Here is a 21,204-nt window from a genome sequence, read left to right on the forward strand (position 1 = left end):
TTTTTGTTTTTAAACTTAATTTTAAATGAGACTCATTTATTAACACGTTCATTGCTAAGCTGAAAATTGGAATTTCGTATTTTTTTTATTTTTTAATTTAGTTTTTATTGTGCTCAAAATAAGTTAATATATTATTTATATGCTTTTATTATTATGTACATAGGATTTATGTACTCTAAATATCTATTACGCGATAACGCGATAACGCGTGATCGGCCGTTTGGTGAGAACTCGCATCACGCGATATCGCGTGCTTGGCAATGAACGTGTCAATCATTTCTACATATGACAACAAATGGACAGATGCGAGTTTACCGACTGTAGTTAACCGGCGAGCCGGTCGGTTATCGATTACCGTAAGTCGGCTTGCTACCATCTAATGGTAACTCACCGCAAGCACTCGTATTACCGTCAGAGTTAACACTTTCCACTGTTAAGAGGATCCTGGAATCGTCCTGTTTTATCGCAAATTTTAGTTAGCGCTGTACCCGTTACCGGCTGCACAGAATTAAAAATCCTTTTGCACAATTACAATACACACGTTAACGTAGGCTAAAACGGTTGATTGGAAAGGCTTTGTAATTTGTTAACTTTTCTTTGTTCTTCGAATAAAGTCAACCGTCTTCGTCTACATTCATATGTATATTGTAATTATGCAGGGGAATGTTTAATTATGTGCAGCCAGTAACGAGTACAGTGCTAACGAATTCGCGGTAAAACAGGGCTCCAGCTCGTTCGACTTATCGCAAGCTTCAAGTGAATATATTCAAAAGCTCGCTATACCACAGGATCTAGCCCACACGTTCCGAGTAATTCACACGAATCACTGTTACTCGGAAACCTAATCGTTAAACAAGGCCGAGGCTAAACTAACTCACCCCGGTGAAACTTTATTATTTCATAGTTATTATTGTGTATGCCGTCAACTCGCAACGTTGCACGTTGCACGCCGGTGAATGTAACAAACGGTGGGGATATGTATCGTGTAATTTTGATTTTATATATAATTATATTTTATAACTCGAATATTCCAGATTTCAGTTCTCAAATTAGAAAATTTGCACTTTTCACGAATTCACGCTGAAGATTCACGATCGACTCCCGTGTGATCATATTAAGCCAGGGGACCTGATATTAACGTATCCGCCGGGACAAATTACATGGTCGATACCCAGAAGAGATTCAACGCCCTGCGGAAGAGTAGTCGTCTGCTCGAAGCGAAATCGCCGGTCGAAAATGATAACGAATGCGCAGTCGTCATTTTTCGTCCGCTCCACGAGCGCTTATAAAAATAATCCCTCCCGTCACGCCGTTCGTATCACTTAAGAAAACGAATTACGACCTTATGAATCACGGATCGCGCGCAATACTTGCCCGTAATGAAACTTTCATCGTCCGACGCGACACATACACGCGTTCGTTACTCTCCCAACGAGTGGTACATTGTGAATCATAAGATCATTAACGGAGAGATGAAAATTCAATTTTGTCATCACGCTGGCGAATTATACACAATCCTCTCTCCCTCTCTCTCTCCCTCCTTCTCTGTCCGTCGCCGTGTGTGTACGTCACAATCGGATCTACGGAAGACCTTTCCAGAGCTCCGTCGGAATTCGCAGATACGCATCGGCGATCCGTGACTCATTGCGCTGGCCGTTAATTAGCATTCCCGTAGTTTGTACGTCGCACCGGGCGTATCGCGCATGCGCCGCCTCGCCGTACCGGTGGTATCGTAAAGACATCGAAGCTGCGCGGCGCGTCGCAGTACGAGTTCCGTCTTGGTCGTGTGCGTGTCGCCAGTGCTTCATCCCTTAATCAGACGACTCTGTGTACACGCAGAAGAGCAACATGGCAGTCTGTAAGTTGCATTGCGATATATTCCGTGCGTTCCTCTCGTTATTATCTATACGTAACGGTCCGATTTCGCGAGTCGGTCGAGTCTCGCGCGTCCTAGTCGCACTTTTCTTGCGTAATTTCTATCGCGCATGTCCGTGTGTAGACTCCGTTCCATTATTCATCGCGGTTCCGCAGCTGAATGGATGGCTCGACCGCAATGATTTCATCTGAACGGACGCGCGGACAATATGGAACAATATGGAGCGTAGAATCGAAACGACGGATGCGATTTAACGTCGCGTGTCTAAATGTAAAAAAGTTATCGCGCGAATCTCCGCGATCAAGTCGGCTGGTCGATCAGTTTTCCGACGTAAGACGACACTTAGAGTCCTCTTCCGGCCGAGCTATTTCCGCCGGCGAAACTCCGCTCCATTTTACGGACGATCGCGTCTAATGGGGATCCCCATCTAACGAGCCTTCTTAGGAGGGAGAAATAGTTCTACCATCTTAAGAAGCCTCGTAGTTTCTTTCTTAGAGGCTCTCTAAATATAGAGATGGGGCGCGGCTGTGCCGGTTTGACAAGCCGGCACGGCAGCCGAGCCGGCCGGCTTCTCCCGATGCTTTACGATCGCGCACGCAACGTTTAAACGTCTGAGCGATTCCTCGAAAGGACGATTGTCGGACACACTCGAAGACTCGACTTGCGAAGAGGAATGTAAACACGTCGCGCTGTCCCCGACCGGTTAAATGTTCGTTAAAGACTCTTAAAATGTCAAGGCCGAGTCCGTTCACAACAGACTTCCGCGATGCTTCGGTTTTCCAAACACTCGCGAGAAAAATATATTTTTGAGACGAGCAAAAGTCAAGTATTTACATATTTTTATGCGCGGACGATTACGGACAACCGTCCGATAAGCAAGGATATTAAAGCAATCTTTTGGAACGTTGATTTAATCATGGATTTTATTAAACATTTTGACATGATATTTTATAAATGTTTTCGAACTGTTACTTGGCAATGTAATATTCCTAAATATTAAAATCATAATGCAAAAATGTTATTTTTAATGTTTAGGTCAAGTATCGTTCACAATATATGACGTTGCATACGATATTGAGAAATACATATTTGAAAAAAACGTTACATGTTACAAAATGTCATTGCGATGACGTTGTGTTAACGGTTTTTCGGCTTACCGGGTGATGCGCCCTTCGACAATGTTTGCGACTGTCGGCGCGCTGTTGAGAAAAATCATCCTTTTTCCGCGAATGAGTTCAACTGTGGACAATTTCGTAATTTCGTTACGACATTACGAACGTGGGTGAGAATAGGTGCCGGATAGTTGCCGACGATGCTCGCTCTCCCGCTCGCTCTCTAGCTCGCCGGATATAATAGCCTCGATTTGATCACGTCATAAGAATGCGATCCCTCGTCCTTGCGCAATACGACTTCCAGATTGCGTGTTATAATACTCGCCTGCCGCAACTCGTCTCCGGCTCTCTTTTTTCCTCTGAAAATCTTGAAATTCTTGTTTCCTATATTTTTTTTTTACACGTCGACACCTCGGCGCCATATGTTTACGACTCGGCGCGCTGTCCATTCGTCCTTATCTCTCCGGTTTCTCGTGCGGCGACGTGATCGGCTTTGCATATTATCAGATGAAAATCTCAATGAGACTCGTGAAAATCCATCCTTGGCGAATTATAGATGGACACGACTCCTCCCACTCACTTTACCGTGAAATCGGAGCATTCCGCTGGCCCCGATTGTGACGCAATATTCACCCGCCGAATCTTTTCAATCACGTGAACCTCTTTTCGAAGTTCCTCATGCTCCTTCGGGTAAATAAGAATCTTGCAAGCGCTCAAGGATCCAATCTTCCAGAGCAGCGTGGGCGAAATGCAGTTCCTTTCGTTACGTAATCGAGACCGTGCACAGGAAAGACGAGCCTGTGCGGACGTATCGCTTGAAAAACGACACAATATCCTTCGCGATAGGCGAAGACAGCTCGCAACGTGCAAGTGTTAAATCATTTTTATAGTTAGACCGTAACGATCATCGGGGCAAAACTCGTGCGATAAATTATCTAAATTTCACCGAAATTCGTTCGAGATCGGTTAATCTATTCTAACTTTGAACGACGGTATATCATTGTCGTTACGCTGTCATTGCGCAACATATGGTAGAAAAGCTGCGCATCAACAACGTAACGATAACGACATTCATTAGACTGTCATTAGAAATTACACAGCAGCCCTCTTATTCTGTAACTAGTGACGAAAATTTCGTTGCCGTTAATTTCGCTCAATTAATCATCACCAAATTTTGATATCGTTGCGCAGCCACATTGAAAAAAAATTGCCAAGTTCAAATAAACTAAGGATTAAGTGAAACATTACTTGAATGTGGCACTTCTTTCTCTTCAGTGCGCCACATTCAAGTAATATTTACTTAATCCAAATAAAATAAACCACTCCAACACTCCTTAGCAGATATTGATTTGAACATAGCAATTTTGTTCAGTATTTATGAGACATTTTGCCCGCGCCAAGATTTGCAACGGCATGCGGCTGTGACGAATACGTGAAAAGTTACAGAATAAAAGTGCGGAGGGCTAGAGTTCGGTCTAACGGCAGCGAGAAATTCGGCAGGGAGATGGCAGCTGGCGCGTTCATTGCTGCACCGGGCACCTGTTGACGATTCGTGGCGGTTGATGTAGCCGCGCGTTCTCCCCGAGCCATGGTCCACCATGCCTTGCCGGTTGCAAAGCGACGACGACAGTTGCTAGGCGAGGTCAATGGCAGCGCGATGGTGAATGGCTTAGCGAATAGTTCCATGCGCCGTTGCTGAGCCATCGGTCGCGATTTACCGATGGGATTAACTAGCGCGCGGCTGTTCCAGCGTGAAATCGCTCTCGACTGCTGCCCGGACGGTTTCCCCCCGTCTTCTCCTTTTTCTCCTTCTTTCTTTTCTTCTTCCGAAACATGCGATCGTTATTTGCTCGCTAGCTAGCTGGCTCCGTTCCATCTCCGTCGCGAATGTCGCGACTTGCCGAGGAGAATCGCCGCATAGCGACTCGCACTCGACGCAATTCGCGAAGAATTCCGCGGCAGGAATTCACCGATACGCGTGGACGTACGCCGGAACGAGCGTCGCGAACGGTATTCGCGGCCGTTGCGCAATGCGAATTGACTCAATGGCTCTAATTTTCGCATTGTTATGTTAATTGCGAGCGAGAAGCACGACCTACATTATAGCAGCTAATCAATTTGCCGCGCAACGAAATTAACGCCGCGATCGCGACCCGGAGATCCCGAAGAAGAGTTCCTCTCGCGCGACGAAGAGGAGGGAGGGGAGGAAAGCTGCCGAGAGGCTTCTCCGAGCGTTTCGAACACTGCGAGAAAAGTAATATTTGTAACTGTAATCATTACAGTGAAAGAATTATAGTCAAGAGAACTATTTTTCTAATAAGTATTACTATAGCGTCAGTGATAATAATCTTACGTGCACGGCGAAAAATAATTTAGCATGGCAAATTTTACACTGTCGCAGCAAAATTTGTCAGTTATTACTGTGAACAGCAAAATGATTGGTTAAGAATACTAAATGCCATTCGATGGATCTACAAATTATTTCGCTGTAAGAAGAAATAAGTAAGTATAGGAAACACTTTTGTTCTAACAGCAAATTAACGTGTCCTGAGGACAAATTCACTCAGCAGAATATTTTCTACCCTGGCAATAAAAGTGTCTCTGCTTCGATCACGAATAATTCCCTGATTTGGGATTATGCCAACTAAATTCTATCGTTGCGCAATAAATATGCGATAGCAACGATGGCTTCGCTACAACAGCAAAATTTTTTCTTTTTCCGTGTGCATATTATCAGTGTTGTAACAGATATATTTTTTTAAGTAACTAAATACAGTCATAAGTTTGAGGCTAATAATTAAATATAGATACATATACTATGAGAATATATCTAGATTTACTTCATGAAGTATATTTTCATACTAGATGTATTTAAATCTAATTATTTACCTCTAAATTTATGTCTGTATCTATATCTACTTACATTTCCCTCTCAGTGTCTGTATCTAGTTACTTCAAAAAAACATCTATAAATATATTACACTATTTTCGCATATCATTACTACCATTTTCGCGGTTAAGACAATAAAAAGAGGTGTGATTGGAGCTGAAAATGATTGAATTTTCTTTTAATGAAGGCTTTGATACTTTCCCATACGCACGATTCGGAGGCTGCTGAGAACTCGGGCGAGAAAGAATCGCGCGTATCGAGTGTCAAAATGCGACGATACGTTGTTGTGATTCAACGAGAAGCGAGATAGTATAGCGTTTTTTCGAGGAGTGTCCTAATTAGCGAGAATTAACGAATGTATCGGAGTCTTATCCGAGCGAGATTCATTCTCCGAGCGATTAAATTCCCCGACTGGTATCGAAGGATCGTCGTTCTGGCGACCGTTCTGGCTCGCAGACATAATGAAGTAATTGACGTGGAAATAAGGATGACATCAGCACACGATGGCGTTAGTAGATTCGTTGCGACGATCTCGATCTTACGCTGCAATTCTGAGCAAATTTATGAATAAATTGTAAAATCGTAACATACGAGGCAATCGTAAGAGTCGGACTTATAGTTTTACGTAAATTGCAATTACCTACTAACTTTGTACTATTCATCGTTATATGTTCATGGTTACGATGAGTGACTAATTCAGATATACAGGATGTCTCAACGTAAGGAGGACCTATATGTAACCTGTCATTTGAGAGTTGCGCATGATTACGCGTAAAGAAAGATTATCGACTTCTTGATACGTTTAGTATGTATGTAGCACTGTAGTACTTTAGTATGTATGTATGTAGTACTTGAAGTATTTACTAATTATTAAGTGTTTTATGTGTAACTTTAAAAGTTTTTACTCATCTTTTTTGACAGTTTACTAAGAGATTTCCCATAATATTTGGGAGGAAAGACTTAAAAATTTATTTGTGAAATATAAGGTTGGTTTTATGAAATAAACGTTTGTGTAAATACGGCGAGATAAAATTTCATTCCCGGTGAATAAACCAATTAATAAGAAAACTTCGGTATATTTCACAAAAATATATATTCCGTCACTACGGTCATATTTTTCTCTAATCAATAAATATCAAAGAAAACGTCACCAGAAACACTTACTTCGCAAAATTTCAATTTTCTCTTCTCAGTGTAGTTCCGATCATAGGTTCTTACGAGTTTTATGGAAATAAGTTACGAGTCTTACGATTCAGTCTAGAACCGCAGCATCAGTGTCTCACTGATTGTATATTTTACCAGCATGAATATGTACAAGTAATTTTCTCTCTCTCTCTCTCTCTCTCGTTTACGAGGAACGATGCCCGGCGCAGCGATCTCTTCTTCGTTTACTGTGTGATGTCATCGGTGAGAAGTGACCGCCGAGTACACTGCCGGTAGCGCAGGTGACTATTTATAATCGTTACATGCGTAACGCGTAACTCCGTCCGCCGAGTTATGCAAAATGGAAGACGGACGACCATTGGAATCTCGCGGTTATCGCGTGAGACTTTTTACAGCGCGGCCTCGGAATTAATATCTTGCGATAGGCTTTTGCGCAACGAGAGCGCAAAACGACAGTCGAGTGTCTCTTTCTTCTTCGCAAAAGCTGTGGCATACCTCGAATACTACGAGCCATGTTCGAGGTATGAGGAAGAGCTTTGGAGGACGCGGGGCGGACACGCGGTGGATGATCGTCGATTATCGGTTATTCCGTTACGGATCGGGGAACGCGAGTTTATTGCCGCCGTGATCTCTCAGTGGGACAGAAATAGCCGTTTGCTCGCTCGAAGGAGGATCTCGGCGGGAAAATTACGTCGCTTATTGAACGCGTCACGCATACGAGGATTTACGAGCGCGTAATTCGATCGACTCGGGGTGGTTCGAGCGGTGGTGACTCTTGCGTAACATTACCCAAGGTATCGGAACGATTAATAGTCGATAGTCACGATGACGCTGGCACGTCGTCAAAGTTGCTCGGTCGCTCATCATCATGCGAATATTATCACCGGCCAATGTTACGGCCGGTGACTCATCCTCGTCGGCGTCGGTTTTTGCGAATCGCGTGCGCCATATGTGGCCCGATTGCACCGAATGACCTTTGTAGGCCCGTCATTAAAATATTACGATCGAATCACGGGATATGTAACACATGTATCACGTAAGCGACACGCGGCACTGCGCGATTGCTGATCGCCCCCGCGATATCGATCGACGAGAGTCCTGCATTGTCCTACTTTCGCGTCTATTTCGCCGGCCTGGCGTCAAGATGTCTCGATTCACCGGACGCCCGGCGCCTCGTCCTATTTTCCACGACGTGAAGGACACGTCGGTTGATAGCGAGCGCGATTTACTAGCGCCGGTAACGCGTCGCTCGCAAAACGCAAGATGTGGTAGCGACGAGAGACGAGTTGTCACGCAATAAAACCGAGGTTTCAAATGGCCCTTCGCGTTTCAGCGCTTACCACCGAGGACAAACTGGAGTATCACTTCTACCCGGTGACGGCCGGGCAGATACAATTCCGGGTAAAAGCGGCCAACGATGCTCACATCGCTCTCACGACCGGTCCTCAGGAAGGAGATCCGATGTACGAGGTGAGACACTGTGTTTTGCGCTTTTCTACACGCGTACACACCATTTCGACACAGCACGAAGTTCTAAAAGACTTCTTAAACCGTAAGTGGGCGCGTGAGGGTCCAAGTACTGACGCATAAACAATCGAATGTTTTTCCGTTTCGTTTTTGCCTGTGACATTGGCGCCTTCGCTAACTTCTCCACTGCTTATTCTTGGCTTTAGCGAAGTAGCGTCGATAACAAGGATCTCAGTTATGAACAACAGTTGTTTTATTCCTCAAATAAGTAACGTACGGATTAAAGATGTCTGAGAGACATCTAAAAAAAAAATAGAACGTCTTTTCAACGCCTTTAAGACATCTTTTAGAAATTCGTGCTATCCGGATGGGTCTCGGACGCCTTGAATCTTCTTTTCCTTCGATGCAGTTTGAAATGCAGTCGATGGTCCGATGAGAGAACTTAACTTCCGAATTAATCAAAACCTCAAGATCTTTTGTTATAGATCACTGGCTGTGTTCCGAACTGCATTTGGACCTTATGTGTAACGACTTTTGACTGTAGCTTAGCGCGGGTATTGAATTTGCTGTCAGCATACATTTCGTACACCGTTTGATATATTATGCCGGTATTCACAGTCAAATATATATAAGATCGTTTCAAGTTTATCTTCAGATGCTTTGTAGTGAACGAAACGATCCGTGGTGCAGTATCCGAAAATGAACTTGGGACGACCTTGTTTATGAGATCTGCCTATAAGCATCGCTCTACGAGTCACCGGATATATTCTTGCTCATGTTTCATGATTTAAGAGACGCGAAACCTCTCTTCGCATCGGTAAATTCATCGACGTGTAATATCGAACGGAAGTGTCTATACATTATATACTCGCCACTTCCTAAATCCGTCAACACGAAAGAAACTCTCCGTCCAGTGCTGTGCGTTGTCGATGGGCAAATTAGAACACAACAGAATCGTGCTTCCTTTCAGATCTTCATCGGCGGATGGAGTAACAGCAAGTCGGTCATACGCAAGAACAGAACCAAGCCGGATGTGGCGGAGGTGGAAACACCCGGGATCCTCAGCGGTGATGACTATCGCGGCTTCTGGATCAGGTGGGCGCTCGTATTTTAGACTCATTAGAGAATCGCTAAGACGCGCCTGTACATGCGGCCATGCGTCGTTTATTCCGTCTCTTAATTCGCGTCGATTACGTGTCTCGTGTTCCGTCGGCACCAGGTGTACACACGGACACACACAGGCGCACATCGAGAATCGCTTCGAGAATCGAGGCGCGTGTAACGTTAGCAACATTCTTCATCCGCTTTGTGAAATCCGCAGGTGGGACGACGGCACCCTCACGGTGGGCAAGGAGGGCGACTCGGGTCCGTTTTTGTCCTACGCTGATCCGGAACCGTTCGGGATCGGCTACTTCGGCGTCTGCACCGCCTGGGGTGCCATCGGTGATTGGCTCATTGAAGGTAAGCGCGTTGTGCTTTCTTCGTCTTCTTTTCTCTTCTCCTCCTCTTCGGCGATCTGAGGACGCGCACTGTCCTCCCGGAACTTCTCTCGCTTTCGTATATATTTTCGCCTCTGATACACTTTGTTTCACAGATTGTAGTCTAGAAAGTAGACACCCCCCCCCCCCCCCNTGATGTAGTAACGCAAAGAAGAGAATTCGTGCTGTAAATCAGATCAATTTGTAGGAATTGAGCGAACCATCCCGTTTTCCTTTTGCCGTTTCGGTTCCTCCACTGCACCGCAGGTTGACTTAACTTGACTTTCTGATTTTCCGATTATTTCCCCTTCCCGGCATCTCTCTTTATTGCGACGGTTCATGGATGATCTGCTAACGCGTCGCGGCTCGCACAGCCATATGCTGCGGAGGTTACGGTGGTTGTACGTAATGTATTTTGAAGCCTACACGAAAGATCTTGCGAGAGCGTTTAGTCGCACGTGCCGTCCCTTAGGTTCTGCTTTTCTGTCCGAGTATGTTTGACTCCATCCTAGCACGTGTATATTATACCACCCCATCGCGTGGTCGATGCTGGATTAAAGACGGTCATCTCATAAAGTTCATTGTGTCGCGAAACCGGGCGATTCGGACTTCTGGGAAAACACTCGCAGCATTTGATTAATCCAGCACATCGACGCGCTGCACGATTCAGACCAGGGGCACCCATCACAATAGACCGACTTTTTTTTCTCACACACACACATACATACACACACATGTCAGTCGATATTCAGGCGAGAATTTTCGAGTCTACTGCTTTTTGCGCTTTTGCTTGGCAAAAGAGCAATCGAGCGGAAGCGGATGCAAGAAGTAGCATTCGGGAGATTCCTTCGCTCGAGAGGAGAGCAGCGTTATCGCGACGTTGGTTACACTGGTCAACAAATCTCGTATCATCAGGTTGTATCTTCTTTAAATTTTAATTCTTTTTTCTACTTATACCTTTGTGTTGAAATGGAAAATGACGATAAAAAATAATTTAGTTATGGTTACAAAGAAATCTAGGTTCAACATGATGTATTTTTACTATAATTTCTTATTTTTTTAATATTTTATGCTGTCGGTAAAATTGACAATATGAAGACTAAATTTCCTTCTAAGTGTTATATTATTAGGCGTCTTTTAACTCTTAAATGCATGAATTTTTTTTTATTACTGAATTATTTTTTTTTTTTAGGTTCATAGGTAGTCCCAGAAAATGAGAAAAATATTTTAAAAAATCTGAGGCATATGTTGAGCATTGCCTTTGTGCCTTTTGGATTGTATATTTCGTTCTAAGAAAGAATTTGGTCTTCCACGTTTAGCTGTGTCTTTGATCTCGACAAAGAAGAAAAATAAATATGTTGCAAATTTGCAACACTATGCATTTAAGGATTAATGGTCTCCACATAAAGAACGTTACACAACGAAAGAATAGAAATAGAATCTATCTTCCTACAGGATATTATACATGTTTCATTCGTAAACTCTTTTAGGCCTGCCATACACACCATCTTAAGATAAAAAAATTAGCTTTACAAGAGACGATTTTGAAGATATTCCTTTCCACGCATCACGCAAGCCTCAAATATCAAATTCCTTTTTGAATGTCGTTTATCATATTATGGAAATTAGAGCTACGTTTTGATTATAACTGTTATATTTGCCATTAACGCCAAGAAATAAATCCAGAATGTAAGTTTTGCTCATCGGTATTATCGAAACGTGCTGCAATTTAATTTAATTTATACAATAAATACAATTACAGTTTGAAATTCGTAAGATATTTCACGCGACAATTGTGATCATTTTATTTGCACGGTCCATTTCGTGACTACGACTATAATTTGACTTTTAATTTTTTTTTTCTTTCTCTCTCTCTCTCTCTCTCTCCACACTCGACAAGGTCACCGCAACTCCTTGAACACCCCTAACAAGCTAGAGTACAAGTTTCATGCCGTGCGAGGCGGCTCGGTGCTGATCGACGTGAAAGCTAAGAGCAACGGGCACGTCGCGCTGACCAACCAGAAGGGCGAGTCGAGCCCCATGTACGAAATCATACTCGGAGGGTGGGAAAACACGGCGTCCGTTATTAGATACGATCGCAAACAGCCCGACAAGGTTTGAGAAGTGGCCTCGTTAATTTCGATGAGCGGCGAACGGTAACGCGCACTCGGGACCGCTCGCTCCGGCGAGCGTTCCGAATGTGTGTAGCAGTTAAGCTAAGCGTTTCTCGCGACAAACTTGCTCGCCGCCGTCGTCGCGCACTCGTACCAGCTCTCACGTGGAACAAACATTTGTCTCCGATGTCAGGTGCGCGTGGACACGCCGGGTCTGCTCAGCGAGCACGAGTACAAGAGGTTCTCGATCACGTGGTTCGAGGGCCTCGTCACGGTGAGAACGGGCGGTCAGAACGGTGCTGTCCTCATGAAATGGCATGATCAGTCGAATCCCATCGGCGTGGGCTACGTGGGGGTGCGCACCGCTTGGGGTGCGACCGGGAACTGGAAGCTCCGTTTCGAGCAATACCCCGCAGTCGCTAGCGGTCAAAAACGTAATGATCTGCCTGGAAAGCAGGGAAAAAAGACGAAAGAAATAAAATAAGAACAAATGCTCCGTCTCGGCGATCCGAGATCGACGTTAAATGTCCGAGCGAGCGGCGCGCGTTGCCACGCAGAGTCGCGTAGTCGATCGGCATTGGCCGATCTCGCGGTCGTTGAACGATCGATTCTCTCTCGCTTGGCTGCGACGTACCGCTGCAAACTCTCTTGTACGCTCCTTCTCGTGCACGCGGGCTCTTTCCGTGGCTTTCTCGAAAACCCCGCCTGAATTCAACTTAGCCTGAGACACTCGGTTTAACGAGCGAGCCTCGGATCACCTTTTTTCCGCTTCGTAACTCGACACGCCATTCAAAGCATTTGGCTGGTATTTGGTTCTTACTCTTATAATCATTCACTAGGAGAAACCCAGTTAGCTGAATCAACGAAACACTTGTTCAGGTATAGATGAACAAATGGTTCGGTCTTTGTTGTTTAAGCTTAACCTGATGATATTGTGAAAATTATGTTTCTCTGTTCATGGTTAATCGTGAAACTTTAAAAGTCACCGCTACAAAACCATCAGTTTAATGATTGAATGAACCTAGAAGATCAAAAACCGGGTCCGAGATGGTTTCCTGAGCCAAATGTTTCGGTTCTCACAAACGAAAACATTTGCTTGTCCATATCCAAGAAGGAATTTCGTTGATTCAGCTAAATGGGTTTCTCAATACCATTTCAACTGGCACGGTATTAACCGCACGGGAAATGACATGTGCACGTTTGCATGTTAGTTTCGCTTGGTAAGGTAGGCAGGATCTTTATTGTTTCTTTTCGTTTCAACGCTTCTTTTGGATTATATCAGTGTGACTCTCGTTCACGTTCGCGCAACGTTCGTTAAACGTGAAAACGCCACCACGCAGATCCCGGTGCCACGCCGTCCGCGCCGTTGGAAGTCCGCGCGCTCGGCGCGGGAAGCGAGTGCTGGTGCGATGCGTCCGGTGGAATGATACCACCGGCTGCGGTCGAGGGTGGAAACGACGGCGAGACCTTGTTCGTCGGTAGGGCCCGTCACGAGGGTGCTCTCATTCCCGGCAAGGTGAAGCCCAGCCACTGCGTCTGCTACGTCCCCTGGGGTGGCGAGGAACATGGGAAGACTGATTATCAGGTGAGCGAGTGTGAATCTTGTCCAGGAATAAATCAGTCTTGAAGACGTCTACGCGGAAAGAATAACCCTGTTGTGGTGTAACTGAATTTTCTGTTACCAGATGAACCTGGAGATGAAAAAACCAGATGAAAACTCGGTTGTAGGAACGGAAAGATTCTGAGCGGCACATATTGTTCGGCTAATCGTTATTCAATGTTTAAACCAACGTTGGGCAACGGTTAACCAATTAATTTGTGCTGCCCGGGATTCCTGTGGGAGGTTTCCGCTCAGTCAATTGCTCTCACTTGTCTCAACTAGAATCCTAGATATAGAGAAGCACAACTGAATTCGATATGTCGAAAGTTCACCATTTTCTTTGCACACAGAAGAAAAGATTTCTTTGAATTTAGTATACGTGTTTATTTGATACATGAATTTGTTTTATATAAACACAATTAATATCATCATTTTGTTTGAAAATGTTGTTCTATTAGAGTAAACCATATTGTTTGATATAAAAAAAAAACAGTATCATTTGGAAGAAATAATATTTTGTCTTCAAAGAAAAATTATTTCATTATATATTAAATGTTGTTTCACCGAAACAAAGAAGTTCGCATTCGTTGCTTTGAAAGTCCGTTCTTGAATATTTCTCTAACATAGTGTTACTTCAACTATTCCAGGTTCATATAGCGCATCTTGTGCTGAAGTTGTCGCCTCTAAAATATCGATTTGATGGTTGCCGATAACATATTCTTTTCTCCCGGGATATCTTTTGCGCTCAGAACATTTTCTATTTTCCTTAAGTCTCTCAAATCGTTTTTATCACCCATAATTCTTTAAGAAAAGAAAAATAATATAGAAGTGAACGTTCGACTGCACAGCTCGACATCAATTATACTGCCAGCGTCTCCGGGTTTCGCATTCGTTGGTTTGAAAGTCCGTTGAATTTGTTATTAAAATATCTTAGAAGACCCTCCACATTTACTAACACAAGTATATACTTTAGTAACATACAATAGATGACGGGCAGGTAAAAAAGGGACGATATTCGTCCCTCGTGCAGCTGCCGGCGCTATACCTGCACAGAGCGCTTGGACGAATATATACTCAAAGTCGTACATCTTCGTAAAATTCAAGCAGATCAACTTCATTCAACATTATATATTTCAGGGAAATGTGGTTCTTGAAAAATTGATTTTTTTCAAAATCTCTGACCAGGCATAACCCCTTAAGTCACATGATTTAGAGAGCCAATTCAAATTAACTTTCTCCATTGCGTTTCTTTATTTATATCTGGGATTTCAGTCTCAACCAAATTTTAATGCAACTGAATATTCACACGAATATTCTCAGTCGCGGTAACAAAGACATTTCTCGTCACCGAGTTTTCTGGTTCCTCTCCAGTTGCAGAAATTAAGTTTCTTTCCCGTGTGAAAGACGTTTGAGGGATTTCTCTTTTTTCTCTATATTTCTCTTTCATCTTTCTAATTTTCATATTGCCTACTTTCAGGTTCTTTGCGGATGCAGTCCAAAGTGGGTGCCAGTGAGCGGCGGCAACATCCCGCAGAACGCGATTCCGGGAGGCGAGACCGAAGACGGTGAGCCGCTCTTCGTCGGCCGCGTGCAACACGAGGATACGTTGACCATCGGCAAGGTGCAGCCCTCCCATAGCGTGTGCTACATACCTTTTGCCGGCTCCGAGATCGCTTTCCCCGACTACGAAATCCTGGTATCGCAGTAAACGGTCGAGAAACAATCCGGCGAGGAAATCGATGGAAGCCTGCGGCTTTATCGGCAGTTCTGCAGAAAAGCGCGAAAACAGTCTCGGCCTCGCGACCATGCAGCCAAAAATATGAGATGTGTAGTTCTAGGATCAAATTATTGTATTTACATAAACGATGAGAAACATTTTTCCGACTGATCTTTTACTACATATAATTCTCATTGCTTTCCGTTGCTTGTCACGTTCATTTTATTGTTTCAACGCCGTGACGCAGATCCAGCGTGTTGCACTTACCCGCCGTTAATTAACCTCATCTTTGCGTTAAGAATGAACGTTGCGTTAAAGATATTTCTTTGCCGTTTATTGCGTTTAACTAACGACGATATGAACAAAGTATAAAATTACATGTATCGATAGGACATGTGATAATAAAATAACATTTTTAATTGAATATATAAACACATGACGTCCAGAATATCATCGTGCGTTTTCTGTTTGCCAACAGAATTGTATACACTGTTTACCTCTTTTGTAAATTTCGAGTTTTGATTTATCCTTTTGAATAAAAAAAAGAGCTCTAGTAATCGTAACAATGTACGCGATGCCTGGAACATTCTTTTATACGTTGCATAACTCACGTCACAATTTACAAAACAAACTTGATTGTTTGTCCATTTGATTTGATTACTACGTTGCAATGTGAGAACGTGTACTGAAAGTAGTTGGTCTGTAAATTAATTTTCTTAGAAATCTTAATCTTTCAAATTTTAACAGCATATTAGTCGAAACATGATTTATCATATGTGAAATTGGAAAAGTTTGACCTTAACGAAACTGAGGTAATTGAAGTCAAAGTTGGTACTATTTATATGTATCACAGATACGAAAATAATTTTCGATGTTACGTGTTTACTTCTAACAATCAAACTATTCTTATGATTTGAATGAAATATAAGAAAACGATAAAAAAGACTTGTAGAAATATTGGACTGTAAGATTAATTTAGTTTAAAATTATCTAAACCAGAACTAGTTAAAATTTAAATTGATATTAAATTAACTTATTAATGTTAAAAGTTAATTATGAAAAGTTGTATATACATATACATACATACATACATGCATATATATATATATATCGATTGCAAAATCGTGGTAAAACCAAAAAGAAAACTCTTCACTACTGCATATTTCCTAATAAACAATCTTTTTCAACATATTTGCCAAGAAATTTACGACAAGTGATTTATCGCTTCGATCCTTTTGCGTATTTAAAAGCCCTCTTAAAATAAAATTGTAGACAAAGGCCAAGACGCCTTATGTCTCGATTTTGAATATTATACTGTCTAAGTAGTTATTAACCAACCCTGTGTAAATTATAAACATTTAGCACAGTTTTGTTGAGCTTCTAACACTATTTTTATGGATCAACTGCCTTAATTTTTCACGATCCTACATCCAGTCGACGTTGTCGTCGCGTTGTTCTCTAATTGAGGCAATAAACTAATTTTGTGCACATTAATACTATACAAATACTCAACTATACAATACTCACTATACAAATACTCAATATGTAAGAGTATAAATAATATAGATAGGCCATTAAAACTACCGACGATTAACGTGTACCTTCCTATCGGAGCGGTTTAAATGAAATTTCTAAAAAAGATACGCGATGCAAAGGGAAAAATATTTATTCGTTTACACATTGCGACAAAAATTACGGTTAATCTCAGGGAGGATGTACCATGAGAAGTTGGAGTAACTTTTATAAGAAGAAAAGGTTACAAATCGGTCATTTTGTGACCGCCTCGGTAGTTTTAGCGTTAAAAATAAGCAAAATTGCGCGATATCGTCGCGAAGTAACTGAATTTGTATGGATCAGCTTTCCGACAGAAACGTCGACGATGACTCAAGCCACAAAAAATTAAATATACTGTAAACGCCTGATGAATGTTAATGAACGATGTGTCAGCAGCATGCGGCAAAAGCGGTCGTAAATTTTTTGCTGCATTTTTATTTCCTCGCCCTTGCCGACCCGTACCTCCTCGCGCACGATGACGTATAATGCTCGCATTATCATTGTCGCGAGTCCGGATAATGAGATAATCGCTTCTTTGTCTCCCTTTTCTTCCGTTACTGCTGATAATTGCCGGCTTTCATGAAGTAAGGAATGAAAAAATGTCTTACAGAGAAGGACAGTTGTGTCTCGGAATGCGTCACGTCAACTTCCACATTTATTTCGACATGTATGTAAAAAAAGTGATATGCTTAAATAATACAACAAAATCTGTTAGCGACTGTTACGATGAGATTATATATCTGACTTTATACAAGTGCTTTTTCAAATGGCAGATATATAGCGAATCGATTTTTATTTGTTTTATACATTAGTAGTTATTTTTATTAAAATATGAGTAACTAAGTTTTATAGTTCTTGTTGTAACAATATACCTTTTTCAAGCATATTAAATTACATCAATATTCAATAAGCTCATAATTCGTCGTTGAAGTCTAATTGATACCGCCGTAGTGTCCGCGTTAAATAAATAAAACCGGTTTAGTGTAACGACTGAGAGTTACATCAGTGTGTGTATGTGTGTGTGTGTATGGGGGAAAATAAACATACTCCTCTAATCTCCGGTGTTGCACTTCTTGTACAAATATATCGGGCGTATCCCGCATCCCGTCCGGTATCGTGGGATTCTCAATTGCAACACCATGGAGAACGCAAAGGTTACCGGATGAAAGTGAGTCGACGCCGCCCATGGGGCACGTGATTGTGCTCGCATTAGCGAAGGAAATTGCTATGCGAGATACTTGGGCGTTGCACGAACCAGCGAGATGAAAGTCACTCGATTCTAAGCAGCTTCGGCATTTCATCTTTCGTATGAGGCCGAAAAATAGATACGTCATCCGAAACTTACTCTATTATTGCAGCTAAAGAATATGTATCTCAGAAAATTTTAAAAGCTTTCTGTGGTGCGTGTGTGTGTGTGTGTGTGTGTGTGGTAACTGATAATATAGTATATTATACAAAGATGAGGATAATATCCTACATCCGATCGAGCACATGTTAAATTCATAATTGATCGGAAGCTTCACTTAAGAAGTAACCACGAACACTACTTTGAAATGAATATATCTCGCACGCAAGATACGTATCTCTCTTATTATATTCGTATGACGAGTTTCTGAATTTCTCCTGATTCGATCAGCGTGCATTCGGATTATTTATTAATTGTGCAAATTAATTCGGTGCCTTTAGTTTTTCTCATTCCCGTAATATGCATTCTAAATCTAAATATTTTTCCGCCAAATTGTAGTTTTAAAGAGCTCCCGTCTATGTTTAAAAACACCGCGCAACATCGCAGAATGATCGACGTAACTTCAGAAAATGAATCAGAAATGAACAGTATTGTTATCAGTAGGGCGCATATTCGGCAGTACATTCCTTTTGTATGTCAACTGCAAAAAAATGATCCTGAAGTCGCAAGAACAATTTGTTTAACTCTTGACGGGGACGCAATGAATCATACAATTTGTAAAAAATGCTAACAGAGTTTTCGAGAAAATTTCAAAGAAGAACGCTCGACCTCACGCGATAAAAGGGACAAAAGACGCTATTTTTAATATTTTTAATATAAGCTGAGAAGAGTGTTATACTGCAGCAATATTAATTTACTGTCCTTTGTCTCTTCAGATCTTCATCTGTTTCTATCGCGACGGAATTCGATAGCTGTCCGATAAGCGGTCTAAAGTCATCGATGGTAATGGAGATCATTTCGATAATTAAAATGGTACCTTTTCTACTGGGAAAATATCTGGATTTTTGATAACTGAAGCACCGAATTAATTTGCACTCAACTGTTCTCGAAACTACGTATTTCGTTCGACCGAGAGTTTCATTGGTCCCGTTACAGAGGCGTCGTTGTGTTGCTCGCAGTTTACGTTCACTTACGTGTCGCTTAGTTTTTGCTGAATGAGTAGGAGAAACCGTCGGGAGTCCGATTGAAGTCGAGCTTGCCCGGTGGGTAAAACCTGCGGGATGCCGGTGTCGTTAACGCATTGTACTGCGGCGCCGGTCGAACTTGGGGCTGATGATGCGCATTTGCAGTCGCGTACGAAGGTATAGATTGCAATTCTGGGGGATGATGGTAGCGAGGCTGCGACTGCGGCTGTAGCTGTGGTTGTGGCTGCGGCTGAGGCCGGTACTGATGCTGCAATTGAGGCTGGTAAACGACAGGCTGCTGCGGTTCGTAATCCGGCTGATAGCGTTGCGAGTATTGTTGAGGGGTTGGCGCGTAGCTCGGGGGTTGATGATCCGGCGGATTGTACCGCTGCAGCGGCACGTACTCCGGTTGGGGTGGTACCTGCGGGGGTGCGCTGGGAATGTGGTCCCCAGTCGGCTGCGAAACGAGTCACGAGATGCATCGTTTCAATTCCCATCGAGAAATGAAGTACAAAAAATCCGACGTCATGATTTTTGTTTTCATTACTCCAGAAATATACGTTTGTTTATTGGGGCACGTGTGATATGTTCGCAGACACGCCTGACAGTCGGGCAGTCAACAATATTATACGTCCAAATGCGAGAAACAATGATTTCTTTACAAGTCTTTAAACATTATAGATTTGTTTGACCGACATTATATAAGTTTGACCGATATTTTCTTGTTATAACGTCAAAGTTTATATCACAAACGGCTTTGTGAATCTTCACAAATCACCGGAAAATAACTTAGCGCAGATTTGTCGAGCTTCTTCGCGTTGTATCAAGCATTACCTTTCTAACATTACTGTCAGGTAAGCAATTACCTGAATTTCGCGTTTCAACGAGGTGACTCGTTCTTAAATTCAATCGCCAATTTACCTTCCACGCACTGTTAACATTCAGTTATTTCTACCAACAGTGAACATCGAAGTTGAATTTCGGCGAGCGGCGTCCCGGAACTAGAGATTTCATCGGGAAGGCGCGTTCCGCCTACCTGGAATCCGTTCTTTCCTGCCGTGTAGGTCACGGTGCGCCTCTGTCCGGTCGGGTCGACGTACGAGTACGACCCACGCCGGTCGCCGTTCACGTCGCTCTCCTCCTTGAACACCACTCCGTCTTCTTGGGAGTACGATGCGCCGAACGTGCCGTCACCCGCGAGATATCGCGTGTCGCTCAAAATCGCCGCTTGATGCGGCGACTGATAGTGAGCCCCTTGACAGGACACGCCAGCGATCGCACCTAGCAGAATGATCTGCGAACGATAAACGCGATTTAAGCCTCGGAATGCCGAAAATACCGGCGAATTGGCGGGATACGCGTAAGATACTCTCACTTTGACATATATGTATATATTACATAACTGTGTAATTATATACAAATTTAACTGCGTTAACGATCAAACCGTATATTATCGCGTCTCCTTATATAATTACATTGTTATTTTATTTCAACGAAATGTTACAGACGATTTATCCGACAATCGTGCGATCTCAGAGTAAGCGCGGGCACTTGCGAGGACTTACGAATGCAGCGCGCATGATGAACGAGGAGTAACGGATCGTTAGGCAGCGGGAAGCGCAGCAGTGCTCCAGGAGCCAATGAGAGGGGCGTTTTATACAGCGGTTCAGGGCGACCCGGCGAAGAGGCCTTGATGGTAGAGGCCCGGATCGCATCGGTCTTCCACCACGCCCCTACGGTGCGATTCCTGTAGAACCGAGTCCTCATACTTTCCCCGTGATAACTTGGGCTGACATTTCTTCCCGGGGTTCGCGAGGAAGCTGAACACCTTGATCGTGCGGTACATGCTGAACGTTCCAGAT

At 43.0% G+C, this 21,204-nt stretch overlaps 2 protein-coding genes across 5 annotated transcripts; one reads left to right on the plus strand and one right to left on the minus strand.

Annotated features, from left to right (window-relative positions):
- Positions 1 to 1,739: 1,739 nt before the first annotated feature.
- LOC106746486 lies at positions 1,740 to 15,842 on the plus strand. Of its 4 annotated transcripts, XM_014623121.1 has the most exons (8): positions 1,740 to 1,858; positions 8,376 to 8,512; positions 9,480 to 9,604; positions 9,831 to 9,970; positions 11,888 to 12,102; positions 12,295 to 12,535; positions 13,442 to 13,686; positions 15,179 to 15,842. In XM_014623121.1, exons 1-8 carry the CDS (start codon positions 1,849 to 1,851, stop codon positions 15,407 to 15,409), a joined length of 1,344 nt encoding a protein of 447 aa, XP_014478607.1. In that variant the 5' UTR covers positions 1,740 to 1,848; the 3' UTR covers positions 15,410 to 15,842. The 4 variants fall into 4 exon arrangements, with proteins under 4 accessions (XP_014478607.1, XP_014478606.1, XP_014478608.1 ...); XM_014623120.1 differs by lacking the exon at positions 1,740 to 1,858 and having other exon boundaries at positions 8,342 to 8,512; XM_014623122.1 differs by lacking the exons at positions 1,740 to 1,858; positions 11,888 to 12,102; positions 12,295 to 12,535 and adding an exon at positions 10,362 to 10,388 and having other exon boundaries at positions 8,342 to 8,512.
- On the minus strand, positions 15,679 to 21,204 carry LOC106746488 (class E vacuolar protein-sorting machinery protein HSE1). Its single transcript, XM_014623126.1, has 3 exons — positions 20,908 to 21,204; positions 20,379 to 20,636; positions 15,679 to 19,799 (listed from the first exon to the last, which is right to left on the minus strand). Exons 1-3 carry the CDS (start codon positions 21,055 to 21,057, stop codon positions 19,359 to 19,361), a joined length of 849 nt encoding a protein of 282 aa, XP_014478612.1. The 5' UTR covers positions 21,058 to 21,204; the 3' UTR covers positions 15,679 to 19,358.

Source organism: Dinoponera quadriceps, unplaced genomic scaffold (assembly GCF_001313825.1).
Source record: "Dinoponera quadriceps isolate SergipeBrazil2010 unplaced genomic scaffold, ASM131382v1 scaffold1850, whole genome shotgun sequence".
NCBI classification, from domain to species: domain Eukaryota; kingdom Metazoa; phylum Arthropoda; class Insecta; order Hymenoptera; family Formicidae; genus Dinoponera; species Dinoponera quadriceps.

Excerpts from the sequence above, each read along its gene's own strand:
- LOC106746486 (XM_014623120.1), top strand. The coding sequence starts at position 8,357 with ATGGCCCTTCGCGTTTCAGCGCTTACCACCGAGGACAAACTGGAGTAT. Across the intron at positions 8,513-9,479 it reads AAGGAGATCCGATGTACGAG|ATCTTCATCGGCGGATGGAG; the intron begins GTGAGACACTGT and ends GCTTCCTTTCAG. Across the intron at positions 9,605-9,830 it reads TATCGCGGCTTCTGGATCAG|GTGGGACGACGGCACCCTCA; the intron begins GTGGGCGCTCGT and ends TGAAATCCGCAG.
- LOC106746488 (XM_014623126.1), bottom strand. The coding sequence starts at position 21,057 with ATGCGATCCGGGCCTCTACCATCAAGGCCTCTTCGCCGGGTCGCCCTG. Across the intron at positions 20,637-20,907 it reads TCATCATGCGCGCTGCATTC|ATCATTCTGCTAGGTGCGAT; the intron begins GTAAGTCCTCGC and ends TATCGTTCGCAG. Across the intron at positions 19,800-20,378 it reads CAGGAAAGAACGGATTCCAG|CCGACTGGGGACCACATTCC; the intron begins GTAGGCGGAACG and ends CTCGTTTCGCAG.